Below are 12,862 nucleotides of genomic sequence, written 5' to 3' on the forward strand. Positions count from 1 at the left end.
AGACCAGCAGAATCTTTCATCTGCTGCCGAGCACGCACAGCTCCCACAGTTTTGTGGTCTACCATCCAGACACAGGTGGCACCTTCATTACACACCCCTTTCTCTGTCTCTACCATTTCCAGGCACTTAGCAGAAGGAAATTTGGTGTCTGCGCCCATTTCATGTACTGCCATTGGCAGCCAGCCACTGCTGTCTTTGTTTGCAGTGGAGTGAACGAGAAACCTGGATTACTACGGACTGGAACCCTATCATCGGATCTCACGACGGTCGGGTTCATGTATGGAGGCATTTTGTCGAACAATTCAATCCTGCCTTATGCTAACACTTCAGCGATATGTGCTGGACATTCTGTGTCCACACATCTCTCATGGCAGAGCTTCCAGCTGGCATTTTTCAGCAGGATAAGGCCTCATGCACACAAACGTATTTTCTTTGTGTCAATTCATTTTTTATTTATTTTTTTGCGGACCATATGCGGAAGTATTCACTTTAGTGTGTCAGCAAAAAAATTGTAAATGACTCCGTGTGCATTCAGTTTCCATATGTCCACATGTCCGTTCCGCAAAAAAATACAACATGTCCTATTCTTGTCCGTTTTGCGGACAAGAACAGGTATTGTTAAAATGGATCCGCAAAAAAAAAGGATGCATTACGGATGTCATCTGTGTGTCATCTGTCATGGCTTTCAAAATACATATGGTCGTGCGCGTGAGCCTTAATGCTGGTTTGCCAGATCTATCACCAATTGAGCAATTATGGGCCAGCTTCAGCATCCTACGAGTGTGCAGGATCTACATGCCCAGCTGCCACATCTGTGGGCAAATGTGCTGCACAATACCATACAGAACCTTTGCCTCCATGTCTCTCCGTATCCTATCCTGTATCCAGGCTAGAGAAAGCCCAACAGGTAGTAAAGCCTCCTTTCAATTGTTTTCCTCCGAATAAACGTATCCTTTCGCTCTAATATTATCACTTACATACATCATCATTATATTCACATGTATTTTGGTTTTTTGTCCGTGTCCCCGCCCCCACAACTCAACAAGCTCAATATTTTAAGTCTCATAATAATAAATTAATAATCTGGTTGCTTATCTCTGAACCATTTATAGCTTTGTATAACCTTTATAGTGTATGAAGCCCAAAACTGAATCTCATTTATGATATGGCCTTATGAAGAATTTATAAAAGGGTAAGATTTCATTGGAATCACTGGTTTATTTCCACAAATTAACAGCTGTGTTGTTCTTGGGTGTACTTGTAATCCTAGTCACCTCCCTACTTTCCTTGCTAGCCTCAGCCCCCTATAAATCCCCACTAAACCCTCCTGTATATATCACTATCTGCCTTTATTTTTGTATGACCACCCTCCCTTTCCCCTGATCCTCGATTAAAAGCATCTCCTTCCATTTCACTATTCTTTCCCCCAACACAGCTGCACACCTCCCATTGTGGTACAGCCTATGCCTACTGTAGATCCTGTAGCTGGCAGTGAAGGCAATCCCTTCCTTCCTACAACAGTGTCTAAGTGACTTAGTTAACTCTGTAAACTAGCACCGTCTTTCTAATGATGCTCAAGGTACCTAAGGTATTTCTGAAAACACCACTTTGAAGGTCTTGATCTTGAGCCTGTCTCCTAGTTTCCTAAAATAATTTTTAAGACCCTTCAATCTACTACTGACTTTCATTGGTACCAATGTATATCATGGCTGCTAGATCTTCTCCAGCACCATTTGTTTGACCCCTGCTGCACTCCTCCTCCCATCCTTCCTTCAGCAGTCCTCCTCCTGGTTGCTAGGTGAAATAGCTCAGCCATGCAAAGAGATTTACTAGGGTATGCTACCTCAGAACTAGCCTACCTGTTAATTTTTCATCTACCTCTTCTATTACCCAGCCACTGACTTTTGGGTCCTGATCTTGCCCTTCTCCACCCACCTCCATTTTTATTGGCCACAACCAGTGTCTGCTCAATGAACCTAAACTTCCAAGTGCTCAGCATTTTTGGATATATTTGCCCTCAAATGGCTGTTCAAGGCATGCAAACATTGCACAGAACACTCATTCTTAGCATCATTGTCCATGGAACGCAAATTTTAACTTTTTCCCTTTTTAAAGGGCTTCTACCACCAGAAATACTGTTATGTAGCTGACTGACATTAGCGATGCGCCATTGTCAGCACTACATAACAGTATGTTTCTAACATTAGCCCCTGCAGCCGTTTTTGTTAAAAAAGCACTTTTATTATATGCTAATGAGCCTCTAGGTGCTATGTGGGTGTAAAATCAGCACCTAGAGGCTCCGTCTACTCACCCTTTATCCTGCCCAGGTCCCCTGTTCTGCCCGCCCAGCTCCTCTTGATTGATGCCAAGGTCCACCGCATCGTTGACGAAATTCCGCGGCTGCGCCGTTCACTTCTGTCTTCGGCGCAGTGAGTGAAGGCCGCTCTCCTGATGCCGGCTTCCTCACTGTGACGTAGTCGGCGCAGTGAGGAATCCGGCACCAGGAGCGCATAATTCACTCACTGCGCCGAAGACAGAAGTGAACGGGGCAGCCGCGGGATTTCATGAGCGATGCTGCGAACCGTGACATCAATCAAGAGGAGCGGGGCGGGCAGAACAGGGGACCTGGTCGGGATACAGGGGGAGTAGACGGAGCCTCTAGGTGCTGATTCTACGCCCACATAGCAACTAGAGGCTCATTAGCATATTATAAAAGTGCTTATTTTATCAGAACGGCTGCAGGGAGTAATGTAAAAAGAACACTGTTATGTAGTGCTGACATTAGCGCATCACCAATATCAGTCAGCTACATAACAGTATTTCTGGTGGTAGAAGCCCTTTAATTGGAGAACAGTTTAGAACCTAAGCAGTAGTGCACAAAGAAAATCCACCAAGCCTTAAGGTCCCTTTGCACCGGATGATGTACAAGCAGATTGCCAGGAAGGAAGCGTTCCTGCCCAACAATCAGCTGATCGCTAGCGGAGGAGACTGGTACATGTAAATGCAGCAATCTCCTCCAGAGTATGGGGAGGAGTGATCGCTAATACCATCGCTCTTCCCCATATAGACTCGTAGTTTCCCGGCAGCACATCGTGTTTACACAGTACAATCTGCTGTCAGGAAACAAGGATTTTTGTGCTTGACTTAAGATCCAATTACCCGATGAACAAGTGTTTTGCTCATTCATTGGGTAATCTGCAGTACTTGTACACCTCCAGATCATCGCTAACTAGCTTTACTATGAACGGTAAAAGATTCAGCAAAAAGGAGTAAATCTGGGCCTTCGCGTTTATCTGGAGAATTGCAATTTACAGCGCACAAACATTTGTGCAACTTGCTGTTGTGCGATTATACAACTGTGATTTGGCTGTAGAAACACAACCAAATTGCAGAGAAGTTCCATGCAAGTCAGTCGTGTGCGACTTTCATTGTTATCTATAATGGCAAAATCCTGTGTTAGATTTTTTGTGACTGTTGCAGTATTGCTCACTTCACATCACAACACCATTAACGATCATTAGATGCGATGTCTCAGTGCGACATTGTGATCTTCATGTTCCACTATATGTCACAACGTAGCCCTAGCATTTCGTGCTGACCATTCAGAGGCGGATTTGGTGAGAAAACACACAAATATTCGCGTGAGGTAGCCTAATGGGTCATGTGAAAAGGAATTGTCCTTGTAAGGGTAAATTCGCATCACGTTTTTTCCATCCTTTTAATGTATACATTAAACGGATGCCATAGAGCTGCATCCATTAACCATAGAGTTCCATTGTAAAAGTATACCCTTTTTTTTTTTTTTTTTTTTTTCATTGTAAATAAAATAAAAAAAGTACCGGACTGTGCAGGATACAAGAACTTGCTGTGCTTTATTTTTTTTATAAATTTTTTTTTTCTAACGTATACGTCAAACTGAGGTATAAAACGTGATGTGAACTCGCCCAAGACAGCCCCTTAATTTTGTCATCTTAAGGGCTCTTTCACACTAGCGTTGTTCTGTTCCGGCATAGAGTTCCGTCGTCGGGGCTCTATGCCGGAAGAATCCTGATCAGGATTATCCCCATGCATTCTGAATGGAGAGAAATCCGTTCAGGATGTCTTCAGTTCCGGAACGGAACGTTTTTTGGCCGGAGAAAATACTGCAGCATGCTGCGCTTTTTGCTCCGGTCAAAAATCCTGAACCCTTGCCGCAAGGCCGGATCCAGAATTAATGCCCATTGAAAGGCATTAATCCGGATCCGGCCTTAAGCTAAACGTCGTTTCGGCGCATTACCGGATCCGACGTTTAGCTTTTTCTGAATGGTTACCATGGCTGCCAGGACACTAAAGTCCTGTTTGCCATGGTAAAGTGTAGTGGGGAGCGGGGGAGCAGTATACTTACAGTCCGTGCGGCTCCCGGGGCGCTTCAGAGTGACGTCAGGGCACCCCACGCGCATGGATGACTTGATCGCATGGATCACGTCATCCATGCGCATGGGGCGCTCTGACGTCATTCTGGAGCGCCCTGGGAGCCGCACGGACTGTAAGTATACTGCTCCCCACTACTCCTATGGCAGCCAGGACTTTAATAGCGTCCTGGGTGCCATAGTAACACTGAACGCATTTTGAAGACGGATCCATCTTCAAATGCTTTCAGTTCACTTGCGGTGTTATGGATCCGGCGGGCACTTCCGGCAAATGGAGTTCACGACGGATCCGGACAACGCAAGTCTGAAAGAGGCCTTAGCAATATAGATGTGTAGGGAGTGTCGAGTACAGACAGGAGCACTTATCATTCATAAATATCTTTAACTTTCTGTTGAAAACTAATTGAAAATATAATTTCTCGTTAATGGCATTGGGGGACACAGTACCATGGGTATATGCCCAGCTACCACTAAGAGGCACTAGACATCAAAAAAGTTGGCTCCGCCCAGGTCGGCTATACCCTCTCCACAGCACTAGGTTATTCAGTTTTAGTCTAGCCTCCATCGTGTTTCTCTGGCAGTCGGACTGGTCTGAGGTGACCAGTCCGGTCACCTCAGACCAGTCCGACTGCCATAGAAACACGATCACTGGAGGGGACTCAGGAAGGCTGGGAAAAGGAAAAAAATAAATAAAATAAAAAAATCTCCAGAGGCTGACCTACCAGACCCCAGGTGTTGTCTCCCGAAGAGGCGCTGCAGCAGCTGCAGAAGGGACCAGGGAGGTTGCAGGAGAGATGCCAACAAGATAGAGGCATCTTCTTCTTCTTCAAGGCAGAGGGAGGGCCCCAACAACAGAAAGCCTGCGCTTGGCCAGGATAGGTAGAGAGGATAGCCCCTCCCAGGAGCCAGGAGGGGCCATTGAGGAAGCCTGGGAAACCTAGGAGGGGGTGGGACGAGCACGGCCTAGCAGGCCCAGAAGCCGGTGCCTCGATTTATGAGCCGGGAAGGAGTGAGGTGGGCGGGGCTTATCGTGGCAGACCGGGGGGCCCTTCGGACAAAAAAAAAATAGGTCCAGTATTTATGTTGTATACATATAATTATTAACCCCATGAGGTAACCTAGCCTCTAGTAATGTCTGCTCTGGGTGTTGACTGCAGTGACGTCCGTGCACAGGTCATACAGACACCACTTACGCAGTCTGCCTGTCCCCGTTTGTGAGTGGTAGCTCCCCAGACCTCTCATGTCACCCTGACCAACTTCTGTGTCGGTCTCTCCTGACTGGGCCTGTCCTAAGCGATAGGGAATCCTGTCCGACTCTCCAAATCTATGGCAGAATCCCGGCACAGATTGCCTGCCCAAAATTGCGGCCACCTCTGCCCTCTACTAGGTCCTGCAGATGACCTCGGGTTGTCACATCTATCCTCTGCATCCTTGGGTCCCTCCCAGGACAGGTCTGTGGCTGGTGACAAATCCTTCCCTGCCATTCAATCTGCTGCCTCAGGGGTCACCTCTGCTCAGATTCTCTCGCTCGGTAACAGAGCATCAGGCGGTCTTCCACCATACAAATTCCTCTGGGTGGTTAAAGACAAATGTCCACTGATGAACCTCTCCAGGGTTGGTATCCCCTCTAGTGGACTTTTGGATGATGCTCCCCTGGCTGCACACTGGTAAGTCAGCCCGCCAAGTGTTTAGTATGCCATCACACCTACGTGATGTCCCAGGTACGTACGCCTTCCCCTTAACTGGGGGTTACTTGTACCACTGCCAAATGCTGTACCCAGCACTGCACCTATTTCACTGTACCAGGGGCTATGTTCAACACACCCTCCTAGTTGGAGAGTGTTCCCGCCAGGCACTGCAGCCAAAACAGCCATTCTGGTGCTAGCGTGCGACACGCAACCATATATACAGAGGGAGCCCTGGTTCTCCGGAGTGAGTGCCTGTAGCCATTACAGTACACTATACAGCCATATTCTCCCCCTCCAGGCGAGTATAGAGGCCATCTTCAATTGCCGTAGCTCTTGCACCTATCTGTTCTAGTGTGCACCAAGCAGTCACATTGCTCCCTTCATAGGTAGAGTACCTGTACCATCTCCAGATGCTGCAGTCAGTACTCCTGTCTGGTCCTGTGGTGCTCCATCTCCAGGGGCTGTTACCATTACTTATGTCTGGGTTTGGGGGCACCAAGCAGCCACATTGCTCCCTTTAGAGGTAGAGTATCTGTACCATCTCCAGATTTCCTGTAGCCATTGCACCTCTCTGGTTCTAGTGCGCACTACGCAGGCATCGCTCCCCTCTTTAGTGGAGTTCCTGTGCCATCTCCAGATGCTGTACCCATTACACCTGTCTGGTTTTAAGTCTGCACCACACAGCCGTATTCTCCCCTAATCGTAGAGTACCTGCACAGTCTCCAAATACTGTAGCATTTCCAATGTTGTAGCTATGTTCCACTCTTGCCATGCAGCCACATTACTCCTATTATAGGCAGAGTATTTGTACCAATAAGGCATAGCTCTTGCAGATACTGCAATCTACGGCCCATACGGATACTGCATTACTGGGCGTATCCCTCCCTTCCCAGGCTCTGATAGGCTATCATGTGGTCCCCCATTCACCTGGAGTGATGTTTCCATCTCCTGATGCTGTATTCATCGCTCTTTTCTGCTTCAAGCCTACATGGCATCCCTGGTATCCATGTCTCCCCCCCCCCCCCCCCCCCTCTCCTGGGCGGAGTAGAATTGCTTTGTTAGTTTCAGTATATGGCTGGCCTGTTCAGATCTGACACCAGGTACAGTTCCTCCTGAACCAGGACCTCTATTCTTCTCTTTGTCTTTGTACTAGGAATGATTTTTCCTCATTGCCTGACGCACTATTTAACAAGACTTCCCAGTCCTGTTATGCACCAGACAAGTTGTTGACTGATATGCTAGGATTGTTCTTTGTCAACCCTATAAAGTACTACTGCATGCTGCACAGCCGCGTTACCCTATTTCATGATGGAGTACTCGCGTTGTTATTACAGAGTTACATGGCACAGTACAGGGATCACCACTGGAGGCAGCGTTGTGAGTACCAGCCGCTACTGCAGTTTCGGGTCAGCGCTGGATGTCCTCTACCGTTCAGACTCTAGGTGGTCAAAGACAAATGCCTTCGCTGGACGTCCTCTCCGATATGACTGTGACAGGACTAGTGAATGCCTCATTCCTGCCGGCGGGTGAACTTTTTCGCTGCTTACTCTAGTATCGGACTTGGTTCCGTAGTTCTGCCTTGGTCCGGGTGTTCTTTGTACTCCCTTATATTTTCTGATTAGTTGTGCTACATGACAGAAGGGTTGTTCCTTTGGGCCTGGCCGTTGTATGCACCTATCAGTTCCTTCCCCTTTCCCTGGGGGTTTCACTGTGCTCTGCTGGTAGCTGGTTTCTACATGTCAGTGTAGTCTCTCCCGGCTTTCCCTGCAGACTTCTGCATCCTCTCTGACATATGGATGTCGGGCGTTTCTTTTACCAAACCCAGGCTGAAGTACTTGCCCTTTCTGGGACAGTGTTATACAGTTGGCTGGTAACTACACTTGGAATGGTTGGTCACCCATGGCCAATGTTATGACCGCACAGGTTCTGTCTGACAGCTGTTTCTTTGGGCCCGGTTTGGCCTTTTTGCCTTTTGGGTCCTCATAGGCTTGTTGCCCTCTTGAGATTCTAACATCTCTCCATCCCCCCCAAGTCTAGTTCCTGGTACCTAGTTGTTTAGTGCTATGGTTTGCAGTTTACATTGTATTGGTCACTTTTGGGACGGAGCTTTCCCTCGTTTGGAGAACTGTTTTTCATTAGGCTGTTTGGAATCCTCTCCTTCTCCTCCAATATCTCTCATTCCAGTGGGTCTCCGCTTGTATTTCCAAGACCTGCGACTGGTTCCTTTTTTCCCCGTGCCTTTATGTGGCCAGGGATATCTCTGGTCTTACATTTCATAGCGATATTATGTCTGTCAGAGGCTTGTTCCTCGCTTCCTATATAGGTGAAGCAGGTCTTTACGTTCCCTTCTCCTGACTATTTCCTAGGACCCCCCTCTCCCGGGGGTTGACTGCTTGTTTTTCTCTGGCAGGAAGGGGTTCCCTCCTCCCCCCCCCCCTTTCCTTGCTGTAAAAGGAGGCTCGCTCCTTTCCCTTGTGAGTCTTGTTTAGTTTCTCTCAAGCGTTTAGCCCCCAGTGCTTCAACTTGCGTCCTTCCATATGCAGAGAGCTAGGTCGTTACCAACAGATGTTGCTGTGCTTCTCTCCTGTTTCCTCAGGGGTAGCCCTGGTTCTTCTAGATCCTTCCTCAGGCTCTCTCTAGTGCATTTTTGGTCAACTCTTGGTTCTCGTGCAGGACATCTGACCCTGCTCCTTATCCTCTAGCGTTTTTTTTCCCACCTTGGGTGAAGTTGACTAGGGTTTCTCCTAGTTCTGTAGGGTCACATGTTTCTTCTGCATCTGTGCACCCTTCTTTTTGCATGAGATTTCAATCCCACCCTCGAGGACTACTTTTGGACGTCCCATGGTACGGTGTCCCCCAATGCCATTAACGAGAAAATTAGATTTTTGTACTTACCGTAAAATCAGTTTCTCATTCAATGCATTGGGGGACACAGATCCCACCCTCTGTTTTTACTTTCTCTCCCTGTCACCGGGCTGTTCTCTTTTCATTTCCCGGTCCAGGACATGTTGGTTCTTCGCCTTTTGTTTCTCTCTCCTACTGCTTTTGGTACAAACTGAATAACCTAGTGCTGTGGAGAGGGTATAGTCCACCTGGGCAGAGCCAACCTTTTTAATGTCTAGTGCCTCCTAGTGGTAGCTGGGCATATACCCATTGTACTGTGTCCTCCAATGCATTGAACGAGAAATGGATTTTACGGTAAGTACAAAAATCTAATATTTAGGCCCCTTTTCAATCCGACTGAAAGTAATCCATTATTATGTTTGTTTAGGTGGAAGATACATGAAGCATGTATGCTGGCCTTGGGTTCAGTGAAGTCTATTCTTACCGAGGGCGTTCAGAGTGGAAGAGTCCAGTTTGATATGCCTGGATTTTTGACTGGAGTTATTCTTTCAGATCTCAACCTTTCAGGTATGTTTATCAGATAAATTAAAGGGGTTTACCAGGACTTCCTTATTGATGACCTTTTCTTAGGATAGTGTAAAGGCTATTTCACACGGGCAAATTTTCCGTCTGGATGCGATGCATGTTGTGAACGAATAGCATCCGGACTGAATCCTGACTCATTCTTTTTAATAGGTCTGTGTACATGAGCTTTCACACATCCATCTCTGCGCTCAGGAAAAATCACAGCATGTTCTATATGCTCCATTTTTCACTCAGACCTGGACCCTTAGAAGTGAATGCGGCTTGTGTGAAAAACTGAATACTGATGCAATGTGTTTTTCACTGATTGTTGGCAGGAGATGTTGAGTGTTCTTCTGTGATTTTTTTATATTTTATTTATATATTTATATTTTTTTTGCAATGTGCCTGAAAAACCCATTTTTTTTTCCTGAACTGACACAATCTTTATTCGTGTAATGGCACCAAAATGGCCTTCTAAGGAAGTCAGCAGGAAATGAATGCAGGTAGCTCCACCCCACCAATAATCCAGACGAAAGATGCACAATACTTTCACACAGTGTTTGAACAGTATACTGTGTTGCATCAGTGTTTATAAGCCAGTGGAACATACAGAGAAAAAGAATCATGGAAAGATTTGTGCCTAATGTATTGTGATTGTCCACATTGACTCCTTTGCTAGCTTTTTTTCATTTTTCCCCTCACCCATGACTGCACCCATGCGACTAGGACCTCCCATCAAGGACAGGAAAACTGAAGAGATAAAATGGTTCACACCCCCCACCACACCTCCGGATAAGAGGTACCTGAGGAGCACTGGCTCCTACCGTTGCTTGGTTCTCACCTCGGGAGGCTGGGGAGTTCCGGCTCTACTACACCGTAAAGGGACCTATCCCTGGCAGCGTCAGTCTCTTGGGGGAGCCGCTGCACGAGCCTGCTTTGCCTCCTCCCAAGCCTCATGGGGAGCCGCTGTGACCGTGTTCATTACAAGATGGCAGCGCGTGTTTCTCTGGCGTTCTGCGCATGCTCACCGGGATGGCCCATTCTGGCTCAATGATGTAATTTCCGGGCCCCGGGCCAGAAGAGGTGTGGGCATCCTCTTGCTTTGGATTAGGCGTTTTTGGGCCTAGGGTTAAAAGGAGCCAAAGCGCGTTTTATAAATTGTCCGCAGGAGAATTCAGCCAGCCTTGTGTGCACACAGTGCTGTGCAGGATCTGGGTTTTCACCAGCATGTCGGAACCAGGTGATGCAGGACGCACTGACCCCCTGGAGCCCTCGAGGCCCACAAGCCTGGTATTGGTCCTGAGGAGTGGGGAAGCTTGACTCTACTACTTAATTTTGGGTGTTTTTGCTTTATTGTTATAGGTAGCAAAAACACCAAAGAAATCACCCGGAAAGACTAAACCTAAAGACTGTGGATGATGTAGAGTAGCTTTAGCAGCCTCTTATATTAAACCTCTATGTCAAGCATGTATAGATAAGTTTGTTATGGAAGAGTCTCACAGCTTATCCAGAAATATTAAGGCCTTGGTACGGTCAGAAGTTAAATAAATCACTCGGTCGGAATTCGCCCAAGATCTCCAGAAAGGTCTACCTATTATAAGGACTCTGATTCAGATTTTTCTGGGGAGGACGAGGATAGAGAATCCGGCCAGGCCTCATCAGATGATTTCTTCTCTTCAGATGAGGATTCAGCGTGGAGGGCTCTTTTTCCACCAGAAGATACCAAACTTTACCTAAATCTATTGCTGACCAGGTTTTTGAGGGTCTTGGCCCTAAAAGGCATATTTTTCCCCATTCATAAAAATATGAAAGCTCTTATCAAAAAAGAATGGAAAAATCCTGATTAGAAAATTTTTTCATTCCTATTTCTGTAAAAATAATAATCTTATATTTGTTGACTTGGGCTGCTTAGGAGATCCGTTCGATAAAAAAGCAGACGTCTATCTTAGACGTGCTTGGGTGTCTGCTTCAAGTCTTAGGCCGGCCATTGCCACCTCTTGGGTCTTAAGGTCCTTAAGGCTATGGTTAGATCAGCTGGAGTCGCATATTAAGGACAAAAGACCTAGAGAGGAATTACTATCTTCCCTCCCTACCTTTTCTAAAGCCGCAGACTTCCTGGAGGACGCCTCTACTGATGTGATCCGTTTTTCTGCCAGAACAGCTGCCATGTCTAACGCAGCTAGATGGGCTATCTGGCTTAAATCATGGAAGGGGAATCGGGGTTCTAAGTCTAGACTTTCCTCTTTTCCGTGTGAGGGTTCTAGGTTGTTTGGTTCCTCGCTGGATGACATCTTAGAGAGGGCCTCGGATAAGAAGAGTGGTTTCCCGGTTCCTCAGAAAACTTCCTTTTTTAGTAAATACCAGGCCAGTTTTAAAAGAAAAAGGAGTAGGCAGAGTGACAGACGGGGAGAAATTTCCTAAAAGATCTTTTTTTTTTTTTTTTTTTTTTTTGTTCAAGCCCCAGGACAAGAATGATGCCAGATCTCTGGAGGTTCATTTCTCCGAACAAATGGATCTAAGGTGTGATAGGAATTCCAGACGGAATCCATTTTCTTTCTCATCCATCAGATTTTTTTTTTTCCCCAGACAGCTTGTCCCAAAAATCCAGAAAGAAGAAATGCTTTGGAGTTAGTTTACTCCCTCTTGGACAAAGGGATAGTTTGCCCGGTTCCCAAAACAGAGAGGGGCAAAGGATTTTATTCCTCTCTATTCTTGCTGAAGAAACCCAATGGAACATTTAGAGTGATTTTAAATCTAAAAAAATAAAACAAATCTCTGGTCTACAAAAAACTTTGTATGGAGACGATAAAATCAACTCTTAATCTCCTTTTCCAGGATTGCTGGATTGCAAACTTGGACTTGGAAGATGCATATTACCATGTTCCAATCCATGCTTCTTCCCAAAAGTTTTCAGCCGCTTCCAGGACAGGTGGAAAGTGGAATATTTTTTCACTGAAATACGGAATCACTGTGTTTGTCTAATATGCCAAGAGACTGTGGCTGTTAATAAGGAATTTAATGTCAAGAGACACTACCAGTCGAGACACAGCACATACGTCAAGCTAACAGGGCGCGACCGCAGTGACAAGGTGAAGCAACTTCAAGCTGTTTTAATGTCACAACAGCGATTTTTTTTTTTTTTTTTACAAGAGCCCGTGAGTCAAATGAAAATGCCACAAGGGCTAGCTATGAGGTAGCAACGTTAATTGCTAAAAATTGCAAATGTTTTGCTGAGGGTGACTTTATTAAAGAATGCGTTATGAAAATGGTGCGGAATATCTGTCCCGAGAAGAAATCAGAGTTTTCCAAAATTTGCCTGGCTCGTAACACTGTAGCATGGAGAGTAGAAGAAATTTC

At 46.2% G+C, this 12,862-nt stretch overlaps 1 protein-coding gene across 1 annotated transcript in view; it reads left to right on the plus strand.

Moving 5' to 3' along the window:
- The window catches only part of IPO9 (importin 9), a 154,190-nt gene that overhangs the window by 61,989 nt on the left and 79,339 nt on the right, over window positions 1-12,862 (plus strand). The window contains exon 13 of the mRNA XM_040424209.1: window positions 9,369-9,508. Coding sequence (XP_040280143.1) covers window positions 9,369-9,508 — 140 coding nt within the window. The remainder of the gene's footprint in view (window positions 1-9,368; window positions 9,509-12,862) is intronic.

This window comes from Bufo bufo, chromosome 3, assembly GCF_905171765.1.
Source record: "Bufo bufo chromosome 3, aBufBuf1.1, whole genome shotgun sequence".
Taxonomy (NCBI): Eukaryota; Metazoa; Chordata; class Amphibia; order Anura; family Bufonidae; genus Bufo; species Bufo bufo.